Genomic DNA, 24,346 nt, shown 5'->3' with positions numbered 1-24,346 from the left:
CAAGTCGAAAGTCTTGTTCCGATCATTTTTGGTATCCGAAAAAATCCTTGTAGCTATTTCCGACCACTTTTTACTTTCAACTTGATTTAAGATCACTTTCAGGTGGTCGGAAATTCAATAATTTCCAGTAGTGTTTATATATAACACATCGTCATCATGTATCTTCATTACTAAAAGACTAATTTACTACCAATTTTACTCTTGACAAACCAGTTTGGTCTAATGAACTACCAATGTATCTTCATTATTGTACGATTAATTCAAATTTATTCGAGTCTACATATTAATAATTGTTCTTACCGACTTAAATATCATATCCCATCCTTGATTTATGGCGGTCTGCAACACTCTTCTTCTATACTGATTCATGAAGTCAACGTCTTTGGGACTTTTGTTAGTGTGTAATCTTATTTCTTGATTTTTGAATTGATTAATGCAGTCCACTTTGCATGAAAACAGTTCAATATACACCGTATCAAGTTGATCCTTTAGCAGTACATAGTCATTACCTTTCTGTCTAATGTAATTTTAGTGTGAATTAAGTTGAGAATAATTATAAAATAATAAATGTGTATTATTAAAAATAGTCTTTTTTTTTTGAATGCTACTAGCTCTATTACATTGTAGTATCTGTTCATATACTTTCTCAACCTACTGAAACACCTTGTGCTCAATTGGCACATCTTCATGGTGAAGTATTAACTCTTTGGGCTACAACTGATAGAGAAAGTATATTGAACAGATACTACATTGTAATAGAGTCGATAGTACTAAAAAAATAGTCTAGTTAAAGTGAAAATAAAATGTCTGATCTTTATATATCAATAACATGTCAGGTGTAAGAAATTTAATTCCGCTCAAATTAAGATGCCCAATCACATTGTAGGAAAAATCTCTAAACATATATTGACACTGTTTGGTAACATAATTAGCTTATCGATCAATTTTAACTTATTTGACTATTATTAGCTCTTTTAATTGGTTAAAAAATTATTATAAGTGTAATTAATTAGCCTTTTGTAACAACTTATTGTTTAAAAATGCTAAAATTAAAAATAAAAAAAAAAAAAAAAAAACTCAAAGTAGCTTGTATTTTCGATAAGCTTTTTGAGAAAGTCATTTTTGCATATAATCAACTATCAGCTAACAACTAATTTACCAAATATCTTTCTCCATTCAGCTAATGTTATCAACTAATTAGTCAAACTCACTAACACAATCAGCTAACAGTTAACTGCTATTTACCAAACACCCCATTAATTTAATTACTTGAATTGAAAAATAAAATGAAAACTGGAGAGAGATAACAAGGAGTGCAGTGAGGGGAAAGAAATGATATGATATGATGGTGGCCATGGATGAAAAAGGAAATAAGAAATGAAAATGTGATGAATTGTATACAGCTGGAAAATTATGAAAGACCTAATAATTATAGAGAAAAATGCAATGATGAATTAAAGAGAAAAGAAAAAAAAAAAAGAAAAGAAAAAAGAAGGAGAATTAAATGAATGTGGCTGCCGCCATTAATATAATGCTTTGGACCCAAGATTAATTAGGTAAAACATGCATCCATGTTACAATATAATATCATAGAATATTTACATGATTTTGACTTTGTCAAAAGCTTTTTACAATACTTCAAAAAGTTGGAATGAAAATTGAAGGGGACGGATCCCATTCAGAGGATCAAAGAATTTATGAAGGGATTGGTTTAATTATCGATCATGCATGCATCTTATAAACGAGGTAGTAATTTAATCATTAAATATTTTATATATATATATATATATATATATATATATTCTACAATACTGATTAAAAAACACTATAGATTAATTTGTGATTTTGTAAAGAGTACAATAGTTTATTTTCACTATTTATATTTAAAAAAATGTCACTATTAATTAGTAGTAAATTAATTACACATAGTGTGAGGTCGACATTGTTGAATTTTTCTTAATATATAATATTGTAAATGAGTTTATACTCAATTTACTCCCTAGCTCGACTATTAGGATTTTATCAATTTAGTTCATTGATTACCAAAGTTGTTTAATTTAGTCCTTAATTATGTAATTTTTATCTAAAACGGTCCCTCGACTAATCGGTTATTAGGATTTCACCACTTTAGTCCCCAACTACCAAAGTTGCTTAATTTAGTCATTAACTATGCAATTTTTACCAAAAATGACCCCTCGACTATTAGGATTTCACCACTTTAATTCTCGACTACCAAAATTGCTCAATTTAGTCTCTAACTATTATTATTACACCCTCATTTCTTACTCTCTTATCCCAATCTAATTTATGCAATTAGTAATTAATATTTGTTACTTTTTAAAATAATTACTGCTCATTACAAAACCAATTCAATCAAGTTTATTATGACGTTGAAAGGGAGAAACAAATAAACAAAAACGTGAATGCACTAACTTATAAAAAATTATTTAACAATTTATACTTCTAACTTTAGGCCTAATCTAATAATATAAAGTTTACATTAAAGATGATACATACCACATTTAGCATGTCTAAAGTTTGGAAAGTGTGATAATTAGAGAGGCGATGAGCAGAAATGGTCGAGTAGGTAGAACATGATTCTCGTACTTAATTAATGGTCATGAGTTTAATTTTTGTCAACATTCTTTTGATTGAGCCCACCGCACAGGGTCAATCTTCCTAGTATAATTTACTTTTCCTTTGTGATTTGTGAAATATTACACAAAAATATAATTTATCTAATACACATCTTTAAATAGTGTAGCATTAATTGAATCACGTTTTAGTGTCGTGTTTGTTTGATTTTGCAGTGTAAGCATAATATGAGTGCAATATCTGATCTTTGAAATTATATCTCACATTTTTGGGGGTCAAATCTTGGCCCTACATGTTGGGATTGGTTCCTTCTCCCTTTCCTCATTTGTCTAAAGCTCTTAATTTTTTTGTTGTTAAAATCATCCTCCCTTCAACAAACCATGACACTAGATGACAAAACACTAACACACAAATAAAATATATAATTAAACAAAAACAAAGAACATAAAATTTTATAAACAAAAATTAAAGTTCGGTGCATCCTCCGCCGATCGATCTAATGTTTTACACGATTGTAAATTAAAAAATAAAAATAAAAATAATTGGCCTAAAAGTGGACGAAAATCAAGATTTTGTTAATAGAAATACAATTTTTGTCCACCTTTAATCGACTTTGTGAATTTGTGAAATCGCAGGTCCCTAATGTGTGTCCACTCAAGAGATGGGTAGTAAAGTAGACCATAGACACTCATAAGCTTATTTAGATACATTCATTATTCATTTGTGATTTATTCATTGATAGTTCAAAATTTCTACGACTAGTGAACAAAAAACTTTAGAAAATAATAACTTAATTTTTATGTTTTCTTTCAATTTTTTTTTTTTTATTGTGATGTGACTTTCATTGATTAAAAAATTATGAATTGACTGATCTCACCATTATTTAAAATGAATTTAGTTACCAGTCAAATGATACCAGAAAGTTTGTTAGAAAATATTCTTAGAACATTTCCTCCTGAAATACAGCTAAAATAGGTGTCTATATTTTAGTGACATCCAATAATATATAACACGCCACCTGGCCCGGCCCCATACTCTTAAGCCAAAATTTTTTTCCATTTTCCACCTGAAATGCACAAAACATTTTGTTGTTTACTTTATATTATATTATGCATTGATGAAATGTCTTCTCCTAAAGAACAAAGTCTATGTCCAACTCTACAAGTCTAAGGAAGCCACTACCGATCGACATCTCTATCTGGACAAACTAAGTACGTGTGGAAAGTTTTGGAAGCTGCTTCAACTAACGTTAAGATCAGATGAATGAATGTGTTGAATTTATGAGAGGTCACATGATTCATGGTCTACGGATAAAACCGACTGCCACTGCATGCAAACAAATATATATATAGAAAATGATAGTTGGGAAAAACCCAATCAAGTTATTCAGGTTAGATAAGCACAAGATTCTAAGTTTCACATTTAATGAGAGGGCATATTTGTCTTTTTTTTTTATTTAAGTCAGTCGGCTATGAACAACCTAAACTGGTTTATCTTTTTGTGATTATCTGCTGACTGAGGTTACAAAGTGGATTTAATTTACTCATAAATTTTCAAACAGTGATTGTAAATTTTTCTTGTCACTAGAAAATGAATGGTAGCTAGCTAGCTAGCATGATTAAATCGATCAACTATGAACAACTTAAATTGATTTATCTCCTTATAAATTTTTTGTCGAATAAGATTACAAAACGAGATTTACTTTAAAATGCTTAAACAGTAATCGTAGATTTTTCTGGTCATTAAAAAAATGGTAGCGAGCATGATAACAATGCAAAGACAGCTACTCGATCCATCCATGATCCGTGTATTTATATGCCCTTTTTGACTGGTTTCTCCCTAATCAGTGCACGGATCCACACGGGAGATTGTTTTCTGCGTCACTGTTGACTCCAAAGAGAATTTGGCTGGTTCGTAGATGGTGAAGTCTATGCCAAGTTTAAAGAATTGTTTTACTTGCAACTCGGATCAATTGGATTACCATAATTCAATTCATTCACTTTAATCCAATCTAAAGATAATATAATTTAAAATTAGGATTTGATTGGAACACTTTGGGTTAGTTCACAAGTAACAACCAATGAAAAATAAAAATGTAATCCTAATAAATAAATTGAAAATGAATGTTATGTGTGGTTACGTTGAAAATGGTATAAGTCAGGATGCCATGAGATACGTTTCATTAATGGATGATCATAATAATTGTGTCTTGATAATGAACGGATGTGTGTCTTAATTAGTTGTGAACATGATGCGTGTTGAAGATGGTTTAAGTACGTAGACCAATATCACTATTCTTCTTATGATTAATTAATTAATTATCATTACAAATATTAAATATCTTATATATATGTTTTAGTTCGACCTCTAATTCAATTCATAATCAAATTGATAATGAAATCAAATATATAAAATCAAACTCTAAAACAGTACAACTAGAAACTAATTACAAATCAAATATTAAACTAGCTACCTTGTTTATATATGTTGTTAGCTTCAAAACCCTAATATGACATGAATTTGTCAATTTTTTTTTTTTTTTAGTATTGGTTATGATTAATATGCTTAATACCTCTATGTTTATTATTATAATTTGTATTATTTTTGTTTTGTTTCTCGCATTGTTTTAGGTGTTCTATTGACATTTGAAGATTTTAAGGTTACTTTATTTTAATTTATATATTTTTCATTCTTATATAAACTCAAAACAAATAAAAATGAAATAAAATCTAAGTTAGTTTGATTTGTTAAAGTAGGAAATTAAATCAAAGTGATTAGTTTGGCCTTCGGACCAAATCAAATGCCTCATATTCCTACCCATAACCACTACGTACTAAAAAGTTCGTTTTTTTTTTTTTTTTTTTTTTTTTTTAAATGGAGGAAATAATGCCTGCTCTATTTTGGCAGATTTCTACAAGGTTTTTTTTTTTTTTTTTTTTTTTTTTTTTTGTATTTATTATAGATTTAATTGCATGGAAAGTTATATTATACATAATAAGAATTAATTACTGAAATGATCCCTTGACTATAACGAAATTATCAATTTGGTCATTGATTTTTTTAACAAATTAAGTCCCTCAACTTTAAAAATCTTAACCAATTTGGTTCTCCGTTTGTTTTGCCGTTAGAGATCTGTTACTTAGGACCAAATTGATAATTTCGTTATAGAACGGACTATTTAATTAACTTTTTGAAGAAAATGATACATGGGATCAAGGTCAAACGTTTGAATCCCGTGTGGGTATTGACTCTTTGTACTTCAATACTACATTGTAATAGAATCAGTAATATTAAAAAATTAAAAATAATAATAATAATATAGGCACCCCACCAGTCACCCACCCTAGCAATTAGCACAGGCTTGTGAAATTAGTCTTCTCAGAATTCTCAAGTCTCACAACCTCCCATTATTATTGCCGAGTCCATTGCTCCGTTCTCCATTTCTCGATCTCTTTCCATTTTCTCTCTCCCTCCTATATCTACTATACTATTCACTTCCTTAACTAACTCTCTCATCTATCTTCTTCATTTCATTTATGGCCAAAGCTCGTGGTGGACTCCCCTTTCATCCAGATCCCATCTCTGCAGATAACCACCATTCTTTCCGTCAACCACACCCACTCCCCTCGCCAATGGACTCTCCGGTCAACAACTCGCCCCCCACTCTCCACTTCCCCGTCGACGTTCCCTGCACCGCCGATCATCACAATGATCATCGCAAGAGAACTCATGTATTGGGTGAAGTGGACTTCTTTGCTGACAAGGACGACGACCGAGCCTCCGGTGCCGCCGTGCCTACTGCCGCCGCCGCCGCCGACTTGGATTTTAATGTGAACGTAAGCCACCGGAATCTCCATTTTCCTGATTCAATTGTATAACAAAATTAACGTACGCGGACTTGCTCGTTCGTTATGAATTATAAACTCGTTTTTGGATGGACAGATTGGTTTGCATCTTCATACGACAAATGCTACCGGTGGCCGGTCAATAGTTGAGGATGGCCTATCACCTAACTCTCAAGACAATAGAGCTAAGAATGAGGTTAGTTTTTATTTTACACATTAAATTTTTTCAATTTAAAAAAAAAAAAAAATCACTAAATCTTTACATCCTCTCACCGGCCTGCTTTAATTTGTAATGTCTGGTTGAGGACTCAACATTTTGAGAAAAGAGTTTACTGTTAACTACAGTACTATGTAGTGTGATAATACCTCTATTACCCTAACATATATTATCCTATATATATAGAATCATAAGTGTTTTTAAAAAAATGAGACAGAATTTACTAATAAAAATATTTGTAATATGTTATGATATAATATTACAATTTATAAGATTTTAAGATTAATTATTTCAATGTTTCATGGTACTATTTGTATAGTATAAGGTGATATATATACTAAAGTGTGAGCCACAACAACTACTATTTGCTGGTTGTTTTTCAGGTAGGAGTTATTAAAGCTGAATTGGACAGAATGAACGCAGAAAATCAACATTTAAGGGACATGCTAAATCAAGTCACCAACAACTATAGTGCTCTCCAAACACATTTGACTTCTCTAATGCAACAACAAAAGCCTCTGAGGCCGTTTATGGGTCTCGGGGCCGAGGCGGCGGAGGATGCGTCGCAGTCGTCCTCTGAGGGGAGGAGCGGTGGCGGCGAACCGCCACGGTCTCCGGTGAATAATAATGTGGAAAGCATGTCGGGAGAGAATATATATAGCTTGGAAAAAGGGTCAAGTAGTAGTAATGTAAAGGTTGCTAAGACTACAGGTCAGGGTTCAAAAAGTAGTAGTGGTAATGTTGATCAAGCTACTGAGGCTACTATCAGAAAGGCTCGTGTCTCCGTCAGGGCTCGATCCGAGGCTGCAATGGTGTGCACGTACATATACAAATTAAATTAAATATTCAATTTATTTGTTTCTAATATTCTTCTGTTCAATTCGTTGCGAATTAATTAATTAATGACGTATGTATGTATGTAGTTTTGGTTTAATTTGATCCTCTTTTTCATTTTAGATCACAGATGGGTGTCAATGGCGGAAGTATGGGCAGAAAATGGCGAAGGGAAACCCGTGTCCCCGCGGCTACTACCGGTGCACCATGGTAGCTGGCTGCCCAGTTCGGAAGCAAGTACGTATATCATATATCTCCGGACATATATAAAATGAGACAAACAAAATTGAAATTAAAACAACCCCACCCAAGTTGGCCAGAAGGTTAACTTGTTGGTAATTACAAAGTTACAAGTTTTAATTCTTGAGGGAGCCTATTATTGGCCTTCTTGATTTGAAATGGACAATAATTGACAACTAAGACTAGTTTACTTCATTTCATTGTATTAAGTCGGTTGATTTTACGGCCACCGGATAGTCGGACGGCGGGTCAATACAATTGTAAAATAATAAGAAAAACTAAGAGAGAAAGTTGACAGAACTAGATCGAATTGAATTCAGAACGCTTTACAATGTGGCCCAATTGGTATTTATACAAGATTCATGAGCTTCGGACAGGAAAGAGGGAAGAAACTAACAAATTTGAACTTAGTAAAGCTTTAAAATCCTATGTTTCCTCCCTACTATTAAAAAAGGAAACCCCACACCAAATCCCTCCAACCGCCTCTGAGTGCTACACTCGGCCAAGAACCCCCACTGCTTGCCTGCCCTGGTCACCTAGCCAATTCAAGCCGGCCAAGTGGACCACACGAGTGAATCGGGGGCAGGCTACTGAGGCCCACCTGTCCTCCAAGAACATAGTTGAACTATGAATCTTGACTACCAAGGTGTTGTCTTGACTGCAGGGTACCCTACATTATAACTTCATTGCATTGTAGTACTATATGTCTTTTGTAGCTAGGATCACAAGACTCGATTTACTTATAGTGCAACCAATTTCCTAGTCACTCACAAGGCGAATTTCTCGGATATACACACTCGAATAATGGCTATAAATTTTCTGATCACTCACAATACAAAATTTACCTAATGTTTACTACTACTGATTTTTCTGGTCACTAAAAAAACACACACAAGAAAGAGTTTCTTTTTCTTACAGTTAGAATATTCTATTGATAGGTCCAAAGATGTGCAGAAGATAGGACTATTTTGATCACAACCTACGAAGGCAATCATAGCCACCCGCTGCCGCCGGCAGCTATGGCGATGGCGTCCACGACCTCCTCCGCCGCGAGAATGCTCCTTTCAGGGTCGATGCCAAGCGCTGACGGGGCATCCGTGGCGGCGCTAATGAACAACTCGAACTTCCTTGCCAGAGCCTTCCTCCCGGCGGGCATGGCTACAATCTCAGCCTCAGCACCTTTCCCTACCGTTACATTAGACCTAACCCAAACCCAAACCCAAACCCCCACCCCCAACCCCCTCCACTTTCCAAGAATACCCCCCAACCATTCCCACAATAATCAAGCTGCCTTGTTGCCTCTTTTTGGGCAGCCTTTGTCCAACCAAACCAAATTCTCCGGCCTTCATCTCTCACACGGCTTGGAAAATCAAGCAATGCATCAGCAGAACCCGGCCGAGTTGGCCGTCACCGTGAACGCCCTGACGTCGGATCCTAACTTTCCGGCAGCCCTTGCGGCGGCCATCGCTTCCATTCTCGGTGGTTCGGACAACACTGCTGCTAGCAACGCCGCCACCCTCGGGAACGACAATGCCGGCAGCGTTACCATGGAAACTACCAAGTAACCTGTTACGTTCCATGCATATTTCCAGTTTAATATATAGTCCCACTTCATTATATTTATTTATCTTTTATCAATTTTCATTTTTCGAACAATTTAAACAATACTTATTATACTTTTTTTTAAAAAATGTACTGTATGTTATTCATATGATTTTTTTGTTGGAGTGCTGTAATTTAAATCACGGTATGTAGTCAACATAGAAGAAGAGCTATAAATTAATGAAGTTTTTTTTTTATTTTTTTGAAAGTTACTGGCTCTATTACATTGTAGTATCTGTTCATATACTTTCCAATGGCTCTATTACATTGTAGTATCTGTTCATATACTTTCTCAACCTACTGAAACACAAAGAACCAATGGCTCTATTACATTGTAGTATCTGTTCATATACTTTCTCAACCTACTGAAACACAAAGAACCAATGGCTCTATTACATTGTAGTATCTGTTCATATACTTTCCAATGGCTCTATTACATTGTAGTATCTGTTCATATACTTTCTCAACCTACTGAAACACAAAGAACCAATAACGCCTCCACTGAGGCTCGAACTCATAATCTTCCAAATGGAAGTCCAACCCGGGTACCATTAGACCACATAGTCCTGGTAATGAAGTTAATTATATATATATTGCTTTGAACTCAATTCTATGGTGGTAGCTAGAGTACGTCTTGCTTATTGTCTTGCTTGATGTACCATCGCAACAAGGTGGTGGTTGAAGAGGAATTTTATGGTTTATTTTATTCATATGTTAGCTTGTAATGCATGGCGGCACTGAGGTTGGGTCGTGATAATATTATTTGCATCAGTCGTACACAATTTGCTTACACTATATTACCAATGATTTTGATGGTTAAATTTGAAATTGAGTGGTTAGATAATATGTTGTCTTAGAGATCACTGATTACTTTACTTCGTGTTTAAGAGTCATTTGGAAACTTAAAAATGTTGTATGGAAAATTATTTTCAGAAAGTGACTCATTTTTTTTAAACATTTTAATTTTTTAGTGGTTAACTGAAGGTTAGAGAGTTGGCTGGGAGTTATAAAGTTGTATTTTGCTGTTTTGATTCATTTTCATGAAAATTAATATATTATTTGGTGGCAATGGGGTGGTCGTGGTGTTAGTTGCGGTGGTATTGGTGGTGTGTTTTTTTTGTTTTTGTTTTTTTTTTTTTTTTTTTTTTTCAAATACAAAAGAAGGGTGGAACTCCGAAAACAAAACAAGCTAAGTCAGTCACCATGAACATAAAGAACACCTAAACGATCCTTGCGGATACATTCTGCGAGTTCGGCATATATTGGTGGTGTTGGTTGCGGTGATAGTGGTGGTGTTGGTGGCGATGGTGATTGTGTGGTGCATGTGTTGGTTGTAATAATAATAATAATAATAATAATCTATAAACTAGCTTGAAGAGAGATAAGAGAAAATAGAAACATAAAAATAAAGAATTCAGAAAATATTTTTTCACTAAAAATTAAGAAGATATTTTACACTAAATTGGACTTTTTTTTTTTGTTTTTTGTTTTTTGTTTTTTTTTTTTTTGTTTTTTGTTTTTTTTTGTTTTTTTTTTTTTTTTCAGTTGATCATAATGAATATTTTTCTTTTACTCTATTTTATTTGAAACATCCAAACACATAAAATTCAAAAAATTATTTTCAGAAGTTAATTTTTTTGAGTTTTCAATCAGACACTAACTTACCCAATTTGCTTATACTTGAATTAATATATTTTGACCCAGATGTTAACAATTTACATACTACAAACGCACAATGTTAACATATATTCCGAATGTAATTGATTACCTTGTTTTGTATTCACAAGTTCCTTTCAAATTTGATGACATTGTATTGTATTCATCAATTCCCTTCTACTGTACAACTGATATGTGTTTTGACTTAAAAACACAATTTATATTCTAGAAGTTCAAAATTGCAATACTAAAAATACATAATTTATACGTCGTTTAGGACCAATGTCTACCTTACAAAGTGGACCTTGGTCCATGGTATAACAACTCAGTGGTTAACTACACTTGAAATTATCTTCAAGTGGCAAGGTGCGTGAGTGTACGAATCCTAGTTAAAATATCTATTGATGAACTCCATCAATTTGATATGAGATTGAAATTAGTCTCATTATGCGTCTAAATACATATTTATAAAGTTTAAGATATAATTCAGCTGTCAATAATAAATTCACTCCATTAAATATTCAAATTAAATCAAACAAAGAATTCACTTGACAAAATCAATTTTTTTTTTATTTAAAATGTTAGTGAATCTATTACAATGTAGTACATAACAAAATTAACTTAAATTTAAGTAGTCCCAACATTTTTACCCAACAAGTGGGAATGATATTTAAGCATGATACTCCGTACTCCGTAGTAAGAGATTAAATCGACTACTCGCTAATAATTAAGGAAAAAATGCTTTTTACCTAAATTTTATAGTTTATCAGGATACCAATTTTTGCTTAGAGAAGCAAAAACGAACATTCTGTTAAACCGGGCTGTAAAAATAGTTTGTGAATTGTGAGTTTGGACATGATGCAATGGCAATATAAAGTTTTAGGGAGCACACTCCCGGGTCCCCGCGGCCACCCGTGCAAGGATTTTGCAGCAGCATTTTTCCGCAATAAACGCTACATGATACGGTAACAAAAATCCTTTATTTTGAGCATTTGAGATGAAAGTTATGTGGGATTCTGTCTTCGCAATCAAATTTAGGGTTCTGACAGTTCGATATGCTGGTTTCTTACGGTATTAAGGCTCTTGATTGACTTGAAAAATTGGTTTACTGAATCATTTATGTGCTGGTTGGCATTCTCTTTCAATGGGGAGTTGTTTCATTGATTTTGAGGTGTGGGGTTTTGTTTGAAGGGTTGTTTAAGGTTATACTTTTTGGGTTTTTCTATAGGTTAGGATCATAAATGCTTTGTACTTTAGGGTGTGTTTGGAATCCAGTAAAATGACTTCATAGAGAAGATTCTAATTTCATAAAAAAAAAATAATTCTTTTTAGTGTTCTGTTGAAATTATGTTTACTATTAAACATTGTTAGCATTCATATTTTGCACATTGGGTAAAGCTTATGTAATTAGACTATTGACATTATGTATTAAAAACTAGCTTTCTACATGTTCGGTTAAGTTAATGGATTGTGGGTTGTACCATATGTTTTTGATCTTTTTCTAAATTTCTCTATTTCTGTATTTCCTGTATGGTTGACTAGCATTTGTTGATCAAAGAATAATGTACTGCTTGTTTGGATGGTCGTTTTTACAGTTCTACTGAAGTTTCCATTTGCTGTAAGTTTGTTTCTAGTTGGTCATTCTTGATGCTTGTATTTCTAGTATTCAATTTGAAGTCTACAGATGATAACCATTTTATCTTCTTCTTCTTCTTCTTCTTTTATTTTTATTTTTTATTTTAATTGCAGTGATCAAACCTATTTCTTTATGGAATTTTTGAGTTCTAACTCTGGAAAAGAAGAAGAGTATCAGCCCAGAGATCTCTTATCTTGTGTCAGAACACAGAAAGTATACAGACAAGATGGTAGGCGTCAAAGCTGCTATAATGGAGATTCTAATAAAGGAAGTTTTGAAAAATCACTTCAGAATGAAAAGAAGGCTGATATACAGAACAATAAAATCCTAGATAGGATCACTGTATCACTCCATAAATCCTTATCCTTCATAGACCTTCTATCTTTATTAAGGTTGATCCAGGACTAGTATTCAATTGAAACTATTAAAAGTGGCTCTCGACTTATGTTGGTTACTGAGGATTTTCATATATAAGCAAGTATGCATGGGGTAAGAACGTCACAGAATTTTTTTCATTGACAATGCACTAGTGCTATACTGCTATGTAGTTGGCCATAGGTAAGAAGAAATAGCCCTCAGGCATATTGCAAGTTTGCAATTGTTTTCTTGAATCTGAAATCAGTAAGTGCCATTGTTATTTGGTGAGAAGGACCCAAAATATTTACCTAAGTTTGATGAATCCACAGTTTTCATTTTCATATGATAAATTGTGGATTGCTTTCTCCTTACAATCAGTGTTTGTAAGGAGAAAGCTAGTGTAAAGCTGAAATTTGGAAAATTGTGGGAGTCTCAAACCACTATGAATTGGGAGTTGCTGAGGAGTTTACATTTGAGCAGTTTTTTGTTTGACTATGATGTTGATGGATACTGTGGTTGTCAAATTCTTGAACGTATGGAACTGAATAGATGCTATTATTTTGATCAATTCCATATTACTTCTCCTAAAAGTAGGAAATTGAAATATAGTGATGGTTCATACAAATGGATTACAGATGCAATACCCCTGATGGAAATGCATTCTACAACATATCTTCAAGAATTGGAGGTTTTGGGGTATGGTCTTGCTTCTCTGCTGCCAATTCTTCTTGTTTAATCTATAGTCAGCTAGCTTTCTCCTTTCAATCAGTGTTTTGGGGTATTGAGAAGGTTACAGATGTCTCAGGAAATGCCTCAAAAAGGGTTTTTCAAAGAAGAAGCAATTGCAGTGTGATCTTTGAACTTGTAAAATATCTGCTTGAGAATGCGAGGGTTATGGGGTAACTGATTATGACATCAGACATTAGGGAGTGAAACATTATTCTGCTAACTTGTTTCAGTTCCTTCGGATGATCGCTGAGATTGGATTGCATTCCTTCGTAATTAAGTTAATGTTCTATGGTAATACAACTTATCTGATGTATATACCCCTCCAGTCCTTCAGAGCCAGGAATATGGAACTACGGAATCTTTTTAAATTAAACATTTTTTTTTTTTTTGTAACGGAAACAGTAAAATTTTGGTGTGTATTGTCAACGTGTAGTCTCTTTGTGGCGCGTGGCATTACCTTATTTGTTACGGAGTATTTTGACAAGTGGATTTATCACGCATAACATGCTTAGCAAATGTGAACGGATGAAATAAACCCATAGTCCGTTCACATTTGCAAAGCTTGTTATGTTTGATAAATCCACTTATCAAAATAATAATACGGATTACGGAGAGGAATTCTCGGGCTCTTCTTCTTCTCTGTTTACACCGACGAAATCGTTTCCCTTTCCTTCTGTACTTTGCATACATTCTCAGTTTCAAGCGTAAATATATACATCTGTCCACATGTGCGTCTTGCGAGTTGCGATAAGTAAGAGCTAAAAGAGGAATTAACTCAGTTTGGTAAGGCAAATTAACACATTCTGTTTTGATGCTGTTAACCATTGACTGTTTGAGATCATTAAATTTGAGATTTTTGTTTGAAGTTTGGAATTTAATTTTCGTAATTGCTTGATTTTGACTTTAGGAATTCATTTCTGTGATTTGTGGGCTTGATCTATTTTTGGTGGATTTTAAAAATTTGAGTACTGGGTGCTATCTATTTTACTATGCGTGTTCTAACATCATCGAGAGTACAATCTTTAGGAAAGTCTTGATCTTCATTTTGTAAATTAGGAAAGTCTTGATCTTGTTGCTAAAACTCTGAAATGAGTGTGCTGTGTACTAACTTGATGTTGACTTGATATACATTTTGCTACCTTTGTTGATATCTCTGTTTCTTTTAGTCAATCACATCTTGCTTCTCTTGGTCATATAGCATACCGATCTACTGAATTTTGCTTTTGCTTTACTTTCTTGTTTAGGATTGTGCTCCATGATTCAATTCATTATATCTGTACTTTATGTTTCTTCTTTTGATGTCAAATTTACATTTTCTATTCATAAATCATTTCTCCCTGTCATAACTTTGTGCTTAAATTTCTTAGGCATATTTGGTGTTCATTTTTGGTTTATCTTGGTGGATGGAATTTGCAAAGGAAAGGAAGGATAAGGGTTTTCTATATTGTGCATGCCTATAATAGTGGAAGCTTTTTATTATTCATCATCTGAGAGGTGTATAAAGATAGTTTCAAACTGCCTTAGGGGTTACAGAAACTGAGCTGTTCTTTTCTTGCTTGTTTACAAAATGAAGTAGAAAATTATGGGATGTTTTACTGGTAGATATTGAAGCATAAGGGTGAAAAGTTGATTCAAGGTATTGCTGAACAACCACTTCACATAAGGAAGGGCAATGTCAGAAAGTGAGAAAGATCGTGACCACATAAGTGGATTACCAGATGAACTTATTGTTCAGATACTCAGTCTTGTGCCCATCGAAGATGCTGTGAGAACAAGTGTTCTTTCAAGACGGTGGCAATATCTCTGGACTTCCCTCCATAATTTGGTTTTCTTGTTTAGTGATGAAAAATGGGACGGGAGGTTACAGCAATATGTTTGCTTCATTGATAACACACTGAGGAGAAATACTTGTTCCAAGATTAGTAAATTTTGGCTCCAGGGCAATTATTGTCATTTTCTTGGAATGAGAATATATGAGTGGCTCAGAGGTGCTGTGGAGAAGGAAGTGGAAGATCTCTACCTAAATCTGAGAATGCCAATGAGGTTGAATATATTCTGCTTGCCTCAATTTCTATGCACATGTCCTTCACTTGTTATATTGAAGCTGTTGAATTGTCGATTTGAGGCAAATTGCATTGTAAATTGGAAATCGCTAAAGAGTATATACATGGAAAATGTTGATTTTGATGATGAGTTAATGCAGAGAATAATATTAGGCTGTCCACTGGTTGAAACTATGGAGCTGCATGAATTTTGTAGTTTGAGTTGCCTCTGTATATCTTCTACCAAATTAAGGAAACTGAAACTGAGGAAAGCATACAATTGGCCTGGAGGTCAACTTAAGCCCATGGAAATATATGCCCCATACCTTGAGGAACTGGAAATTTCAGGACAAGGAGTGTATTATCGGTTAACCAATGTTTCTTCCTTGAGAAACACTAAACTTGCCTTTTACATTGACCGTGGAATGTGGAATTACAGTGAGCGCAAATGTCATTTTATGGTTAAAGAGCTCTTAACAAGTGTGCATCATGTGAACAGAGTGACACTCGGAGAATGGATGATTCGGGTTAGTTTCTTTCCTTTTTTTTTTTTTTGGGTTGTATCGTGTTTGTTTATTCATAATTTAATGAAATATCCATATAGCCTGCTTTGTTTGAATTGTGAAATTAAGGAACTTGAGTGAAACAGATGATTCTAAAGGCAATCAATGCTGCCATTAAATTATCATGGATTTTTTTTCAATATAAATTATTGAGTAGCTTTTAACATTTGTTATCAAATTTATGCAAATTTTAAATAAGTAAATAAATAAATAAAAATGAAAGCCTATTGCTGCTACAAAATATAGTTGTAAAAGTTCATAATTGAGTGAATAGATAGGCTGTTGCTGCTAGAAAGGATCTCCCTTGTAGCCATCTGGTATTCAAGTATAGCAATTTTATTGCATTACCCACCCCCTCCTTGATGACTTGGAATTATTGAAATAACTATTTGCATCCATTCTTTGCTAAAGATGCATTGCACACTACCAAAAAGTGAAAATCACTTGAAATTTGATGATGTCACCACTGTGAGGCTTTTATTCAGGTTCTGTCAATGCTTGAGCGGCAAAGCCAGTATACTCCTCGGTTACAATGCAAGCATCTAATACTGGAGTCTTGTGTTACAAAATATGATCTCCCTGGCATAGCAAGCATTTTAGAGAGCTCGACCAAACTGGAGACCTTTGTCATACGCATGGAACCTCTCGAGGTGTGTTTTTCTAAGAAATATTTTTTCTTTACTGTTTGATTTTCATCATCATTTTAAAGTATTTTCAGGAAAGGTTTTGGAGAAAAAATATTTGCCATTCTTATCATATGTAGTTATTTTTAACTTCCCTGTTGATTATGTTTTTTAATTGACTTGGTTCATCAAAATTATAACTCGACTGTCTCCTTCATTCATCAAGAACATCACAACTTAAATCTATTCCAATTCTAGGTTTATTCTGAGAATTTTGATCCAAGATCATTCAGGAGAACAGACGATTTCAGTGGAGACTTCAACCTGTGTTTTGAAAACAGGAATATCACATGTCTGTCCCAGAACCTCAAACTCGTGAAGGTTGTAGACTTCTCGAAGCCATGTCTCCATGTAAAATTATTGGGAAAGAACTATGAGTATGCTCTCGTTGAATACCTACTTAAGAATGCAAGGGTGCTCGGAACTGTTATAATCACATTTGGACAAAAGGAATGCAACATCTGTTGCACTAACTGCATTTCACAGTTTTTGCCCCTCTTGGCTGGAAGGTTGGTAGATGCTCCTAAAGCTTCTCCTGCTGCAACTGTCATGCTTTACCCTCCACCTGTGTAGGTAAATTTGGAAATAGCAGTTGTTTCCAAAAGCATTCTTTCCCTAGATTTGTGCTAGTGTGCTGTCATTTATTTTGAACTTCTTCATGACCTGTGTTCTGTATAACTTAATGCTCTGAATTTCCCTTCCTTGGGTACTGAATTGGCTGTGTTTTTTTACTTGAATTTCAACTAGCAGTGTTACTAAAAGCTGCTTTAAACTGAGTTGCACTGTGCTAAAATCTATGTTGCTTTGTACTCCGTTACTTTTTCTTTGTGCACATATGAAGGGAATTAGAATTTTGAGTTTAGTTTCGAGTCTTAAGAGCATCCACAGTGGTGAAGGATATTTCCTTTCCACATCATCACTTAATATCCATTTATCAATACACTATCACCACTAATTATTTATATTATTGATTTTTAACTTTTTCTTTGGCACCTCTGAAGGGAATGGGAGTTTTGTGTTTAGTTTCTCTTGATTTACTCTTAAGAACATTTTCAATGATGAAGTGATATTTTCTCTCTATATTTACAAAAAAGAAAGAAAGAAAAAAAATATGAAGAGTAAAGTTGTGTCCAGTAAGCACGTGCATAGCACGCACCCAGCCATCTAGTCACTAGGTGTAGAATACACGGCCTCTAGCTTGTTATTGTGTGAATTTGTTATTATTATAATATTATTATTATTTTTTGTGTGTGTGGATACATTAGGTTTCCCAGCCAAAAGAAAGATTAAAGTTTTGCATAATTAGCACATGTATAGCACTCACCCTGCCTACTAGCCACTAGGTGCAAAGTACATGGCCTCTACTCTCTAGCTTTCTATTTGTGTGAATTTGTTCATATTTCTTGTCAATAAAAGATTGAAACCTTCACATGTTGTAGTGAGCTAATAACTATTCTTTTTTTTTTTCTTTTTCTTTTTTATGGGAAAATGGAATTACAAAATCTTTCTAAAGTAAACATTTATTGCCTTTTAATACATGTTTGGTAATTGAACCAGTAAGATCTTAGGATGTATGTTATAATGTGTAGTATATTTTATGACGCATGACATTACTTTAGGAGTTTAGGTAAATAGATTCGTAAAATATGATATGCTTTGCAAATATGAATGGAGAGGATTTTACTAGCTCATCTTCTTTTTTGTTTACCCTTATAAATCATTTTTCCTTTCTTTCACATTACCACCAATAATTATTTATACTATATATTATATATTAAAAAAAATTAAATAGAGTAAAGTTGTGTCTAGTGGAACATGTACAACATGCACGCACGCAGCCCGCTACGTGCACCGAGTGCATTCCCTTAGCTTTCTCTTCGTGTGAAGTTTATTTCATATTTCTTGTTAACAAAGAATTGAAAAGTAAGGTTGAAATTAAATTCGAAACCTCCACATACTATAGTGAGCTAATAACTATTAGCATAACAATTCTTTTTTTATGGGATAGCTAATATAAGTATATAACTATTCTTTTTTAAAGTAAACATGATCTCCCTGCATAGCTAGCATTTTAGAGAGCTCGAACAAACTGGAGACCTTTGTCATACACTCATACACATGGAGCCTCTCGAGGTGTGCTTTTCAAGAAATATTTTTTCTTTACTTTACTGTTTGATTTTCATCATCATTTTACAGTATTTTCGGGAAAGGTTTTGGAGAAAAAATGTTTGCCATTCTTATCATATGTAGTTATTTTTAACTACCCGGTTGATTATGTTTTTTAATTGACTTGGTTCATCACAACTATAATTCAACTGTCTCGTTCATTCATCAAGAACATCACAACTTAAATCTATTCCAATTTCAGGTTTATTCTGAGGATTTTGATCAAAGATCATTCAGGAGAACACATGGTTTCAGTGGAGACTCAATCTGTGTTTCGAAAACAGGAATATCACATGTCTGTCCCAGAACCTCAAACTTGTGAAGGTTGTAGACTTCTCGAAGACATGTCTCCGTGCAGAATTACTGGGAAAGAACTATGAGTATGCTCTCGTTGAATACCTTCTTAAGAATGCAAGGGTGCTCGAAACTGTTATAATCACATTTGGACAAAAGGAGTGCAACATCTGTTGGGCTAACTGCATGTCACAGTTTTGCCCCTCTTGGCTGGAATGTAGGTAGATGCTCCTAAAGCTTCTCCTGCTGCAACTATCATGCTTTCCCCTCTACCTGTGTAGGTAAATTTGGAAATAGCAGTTGTTTCCAAAATCAGTCTTTCCCTAGATTTGTGTTACTGTACTGTGTTCTGAACTTCTTTTATTTCCAAAAAAAAAAATTAAAAAGAGTGAAGTTGTGCCTAGTGAGAACATGTACAACACGCACGCTCGCAGCCCGCTAGGTGCACAAAGTAAAATATTATCTCCCTGGCAAACTGGAGACTTTGTCATATATATGGAACCTCTCGAGGTGTGTTTTTCAAGAAATCTGTTTTCTATACTGTTTGATTTTATCATTTTAAATTATTTTCGCGAAATTTTTTGGAGAAACAGTCGAACTTTGGCTTGTATTGTCAACGTGTAGTCTGCTTTGTGGCACGTGGCATTACCTTATTTATTATTTTGACAAGTGGATTTATCACGCATAACATGCTTTGCAAATGTGAACGGACGAAATAAATCCATAGTCTGTTCACATTTGCAAAGCATGTTATGCATGATAAATCCACTTGTCAAAAGGAGAGGAATTCTCGGGCTCTTCTTCTTCTCTGTTTACACCGACGAAATCGTTTCCTTTTCCTTCTGTACTTTGCATACATTCTCAGTTTCAAGCGTAAATATATACATCTGTCCACATGTGCGTCTTGCGATAAGTAAGAGCTAAAAGAGGAATTAACTCAGTTTGGTAAGGCAAATTAACACATTCTGTTTTGATGCTGTTAACCATTGACTGTTTGAGATCGTTAAATTTGAGATTTTTGTTTGAAGTTTGGAATTTAATTTTCGTAATTGCTTGATTTTGACTTTAGGAATTCATTTCTGTGATTTGTGGGCTTGATATATTTTTGGTAGATTTTAAAAATTTGAGTACTGGGTGCTTCCCTAGATTTGTGTTACTGTACTGTGTTCTGAACTTCTTTTATTTCCAAAATCAGTCTTTCCCTAGATTTGTGTTACTGTACTGTGTTCTGAACTTCTTTTATTTCCAAAAAAAATAAATAAAAATTTAAAAGAGTGAAGTTGTGCCTAGTGAGAACATGTACAACACGCACGCTCGCAGCCCGCTAGGTGCACAAAGTAAAATATGATCTCCCTGGCATAGCTAGCATTTTAGAGAGCTCGACCAAACTGGAGACCTTTGTCATATACATGGACGAAATAAATCCATAGTCCGTTCACATTTGCAAAGCATGTTATGCATGATAAATCCACTTGTCAAAAGGAGAGGAATTCTCGGGCTCATCGTCTTCTCTGTTTACACCAACAAAATCTTTTCTCTTACCTTCTGTACTTTGCAGTTTATATACATTCTCAGTTCGAAGAGTAAATATATATATATGCCCACATGTGCGTCTTGCGATAAGAAAGAGCTCAAAGAGAAATTAACTCAGTTTTGGTAAGGCAATTAACACATTCTGTTTTGATGCTGTTAACCATTGACTGTTTGAGATCATTAAATTTGAGATTTTTGTTTGAAGTTTGGAATTTAATTTTCGTAATTGCTTGATTTTGTCTTTAGGAATTCTTTTCTGTGATTTGTGGGTGCATGACTATAATAGTGGAAGCTTTTTATTATTCATCATCTCAGAGGTGTATAAAGGTAGTTTCAAACTGCCTTAGGGGTTTCAGAAACTGAGCTGTTCTTTTCTTGCTTGTTTACAAAATGAAGTAGAAAATTATGGGATTTTTTACTTGTAGATATTGAAGCAGTGGGGTGAAAAGTTGATTCAAGGTATTGCTGAACAACCCCCTCACATAAGGAAGGGCAATGTCAGAAAGTGAGAAAGATCGTGAGCACATAAGTGGATTACCAGATGCACTTATTGTTCAGATACTCAGTCTTGTGCCCATCGAAGATGCTGTGAGAACAAGTTTTCTTTCAAGACGGTGGCAATATAGTGAGAACATGCTGCATGTCACAGTTTTTGCCCCTCTTGGCTGGAAGGTTGGCAAGACGGTGAAGTTTATTTCATATTTCTTGTTAACAAAGAATTGAAAAGTAAGGTTGAAATTAAATTCGAAACCTCCACATACTATAGTGAGCTAATAACTATTAGCGTAACAATTCTTTTTTTATGGGATAGCTAATATAAGTATATAACTATTCTTTTTTAAAGTAAACATGATCTCCCTGCATAGCTAGCATTTTAGAGAGCTCGAACAAACTGGAGACCTTTGTCATACACTCATACACATGGAGCCTCTCGAGGTGTGCTTTTCAAGAAATATTTTTTCTTTACTTTACGGTTTGATTTTCATCATCATTTTAAAGTATTTTCGGGAAAGGTTTTGGAGAAAAAATGTTTGCCATTCTTATCATATGTAGTTATTTTTAACTTCCCGGTTGATTATGTTTTTTAATTGACTTGGTTCATCACAACTATAATTCAACTGTCTCGTTCATTCATCAAGAACATCACAACTTAAATCTATTCCAATTTCAGGTTTATTCTGAGGATTTTGATCCAAGATCATTCAGGAGAACACACGATTTCAGTGGAGACTTCAACCTGTGTTTCGAAAACAGGAATATCACATGTCTGTCCCAAAACCTCAAACTTGTGAAGGTTGTAGACTTCTCGAAGACGTGTCTCCGTGCAGAATTACTGGGAAAGAACTATGAGTATGCTCTCGTTGAATACCTACTTAAGAATGCAAGGGTGCTCGAAACTGTTATAATCACATTTGGACAAAAGGAGTGCAACATCTGTTGGGCTAACTGCATGTCACAGTTTTTGCCCCTCTTGGCTGGAAGGTTGGTAGATGCTCCTAAAGCTTCTCCTGCTGCATCTATCATGCTTTCCCCTCTACCTGTGTAGGTAAATTTGGAAATAGCTGTTGTTTCCAAAGTCAGTCTTTCCCTAGATTTGTGTTCTGAACTTCTTTTATTTCCAAAAAAAAAATAAATTAAAAAGAGTGAAGTTGTGCCTAGTGAGAACATGTACAACACGCACGCTCGCAGCCCGCTATGTGCACAAAGTAAAATATGATCTCCCTGGCAAACTGGAGACCTTTGTCATATACATGGAACCTCTCGAGGTGTGTTTTTCAAGAAATGTGTTTTCTATACTGTTTGGTTTTATCATTTTTAAGTATTTTCGGGAAAATTTTTGGAGAAACAGTCGAACTTTGGCATGTATTGTCAACGTGTAGTCTGCTTTGTGGCACATGGCATTACCTTATTTATTATTTTGACAAGTGGATTTATTATCACGCATAACATGCTTTGCAAATGTGAACAGACTATAAATACGTAGTCCGTTCACATTTGCAAAGTATGTTATGCATGATAAATCCACTTGTCAAAAGGAGAGGAATTCTAGGGCTCATCTTCTCTGTTTACACTGACGAAATCTTTTCCCTTTCCTTCTGTACTTTGCATACATTCTCAGTTTGAAGCGTGAATATATACATCTGTCCACATGTGCGTCTTGCGATATGTAAGAGCTAAAAGAGGAATTAACTCAGTTTTGGTAAGGCAAATTAACACATTCTGTTTTGATGCTGTTAACCATTGATTGTTTGAGATCATTAAATTTGAGATTTTTGTTTGAGGTTTGGAATTTAATTTTCGTAATTGCTTGATTTTGTCTTTAGGAATTCTTTCTGTGATTTGTGGGTGCATGACTATAATAGTGGGAGCTTTGTATTATTCATCATCTCAGAGGTGTATAAAGATAGTTTCAAACTGCCTTAGGGGTTTCAGAAACTGAGCTGTTCTTTTCTTGCTTGTTTACAAAATGAAGTAGAAAATAATGGGATGTTTTACTTGTAGATATTGAAACAGTGGGGTGAAAAGTTGATTCAAGGTATTGCTGAACAACCACCTCACATAAGGAAGGGCAATGTCGGAAAGTGAGAAAGATCGTGACCACATAAATGGATTACCAGATGAACTTATTGTTCGGATACTCAGTCTCGTGACCACATAAGTGGATTACCAGATGAACTTATTGTTCGGATACCCCATCGGAGATGTTGTGAGAACAAGTGTTCTTTCAATACGGTGGCAATAATATCTCTGGACTTCTCTCCATAATTTGGTTTTCTTGTTTAGTGATGAAAAATGGAGAAGGAAGTGGAAGATCTCTACCTAAATCTAAGAATGCCAATGAGGTTGGTTATATTCTGCTAGCTTGCCTCAATTTCTATGCACATGAATGTCCTTCAATTCACTTGTTATATTGAAGCTGTTGAATTGTCGATTTGGGGCAAATTGCAGTGTAAATTGGAAATCGGTAAAGAGTTTATACATGGAAATTGTGGATTTTGATGATGATAGATGCAATGCAGAGAATACTATGAAGCTGCATGAATTTGGTAGTTTGAGTTGCCTCTGTATGTATATCTTCTACCAAATTAAGGAAACTGAAACTGAGGGAAGCATACAATTGGCCTGGAAATTTATGTCTCATACCTTGAGGAACTGGAAATTTTAGGACGTGGAGTGTATTATAGGTTAACCAATGATGAAGATATGTTTTCTCTCCACATGTCACTTAATATTCATATATCATCAATAATGATATCTATATTAAACTAAATATTTTACAAAAAAAAAAAAAAAAAAGTAAAATTGCGCTGTGAGCACGTGCATTGCACGCACCCTGCCCACTAGCTCATCTTC

The 24,346-nt window shown here is 34.2% G+C and overlaps 2 protein-coding genes across 8 annotated transcripts; both read left to right on the top strand.

The window, feature by feature from the left end:
* Positions 1-5,959: 5,959 nt before the first annotated feature.
* Positions 5,960-9,378, top strand: LOC109159239 (WRKY transcription factor 6-like). Its single transcript, XM_019307331.1, has 5 exons — positions 5,960-6,431; positions 6,538-6,636; positions 7,041-7,469; positions 7,615-7,728; positions 8,670-9,378. Exons 1-5 carry the CDS (start codon positions 6,132-6,134, stop codon positions 9,294-9,296), a joined length of 1,569 nt encoding a protein of 522 aa, XP_019162876.1. The 5' UTR covers positions 5,960-6,131; the 3' UTR covers positions 9,297-9,378.
* A 3,961-nt stretch (positions 9,379-13,339) lies between these two features.
* Positions 13,340-24,122, top strand: LOC109159309 (putative F-box protein At1g49610). 7 transcript variants are annotated; one of them, XM_019307433.1, is made up of 8 exons: positions 13,340-16,280; positions 16,802-16,966; positions 17,198-17,568; positions 19,368-19,740; positions 21,018-21,115; positions 23,317-23,386; positions 23,495-23,835; positions 23,942-24,122. In XM_019307433.1, exons 1-4 carry the CDS (start codon positions 15,384-15,386, stop codon positions 19,543-19,545), a joined length of 1,611 nt encoding a protein of 536 aa, XP_019162978.1. In that variant the 5' UTR covers positions 13,340-15,383; the 3' UTR covers positions 19,546-19,740; positions 21,018-21,115; positions 23,317-23,386; positions 23,495-23,835; positions 23,942-24,122. The 7 variants fall into 7 exon arrangements, with proteins under 7 accessions (XP_019162978.1, XP_019162977.1, XP_019162976.1 ...); XM_019307432.1 differs by lacking the exon at positions 23,317-23,386 and having other exon boundaries at positions 23,495-24,122; XM_019307431.1 differs by lacking the exons at positions 21,018-21,115; positions 23,317-23,386; positions 23,495-23,835; positions 23,942-24,122 and adding exons at positions 21,418-21,664; positions 22,164-22,228 and having other exon boundaries at positions 19,368-19,676.
* The last annotated feature ends 224 nt before the right edge of the window (positions 24,123-24,346 follow it).

The sequence above is a fragment of the Ipomoea nil genome, unplaced genomic scaffold, assembly GCF_001879475.1.
Source record: "Ipomoea nil cultivar Tokyo-kokei standard unplaced genomic scaffold, Asagao_1.1 scaffold2826, whole genome shotgun sequence".
Classification (NCBI taxonomy): domain Eukaryota; kingdom Viridiplantae; phylum Streptophyta; class Magnoliopsida; order Solanales; family Convolvulaceae; genus Ipomoea; species Ipomoea nil.
Note: the sequence above shows the minus strand (reverse complement) of the source record. Positions and strands in the feature narration are given on the sequence as shown.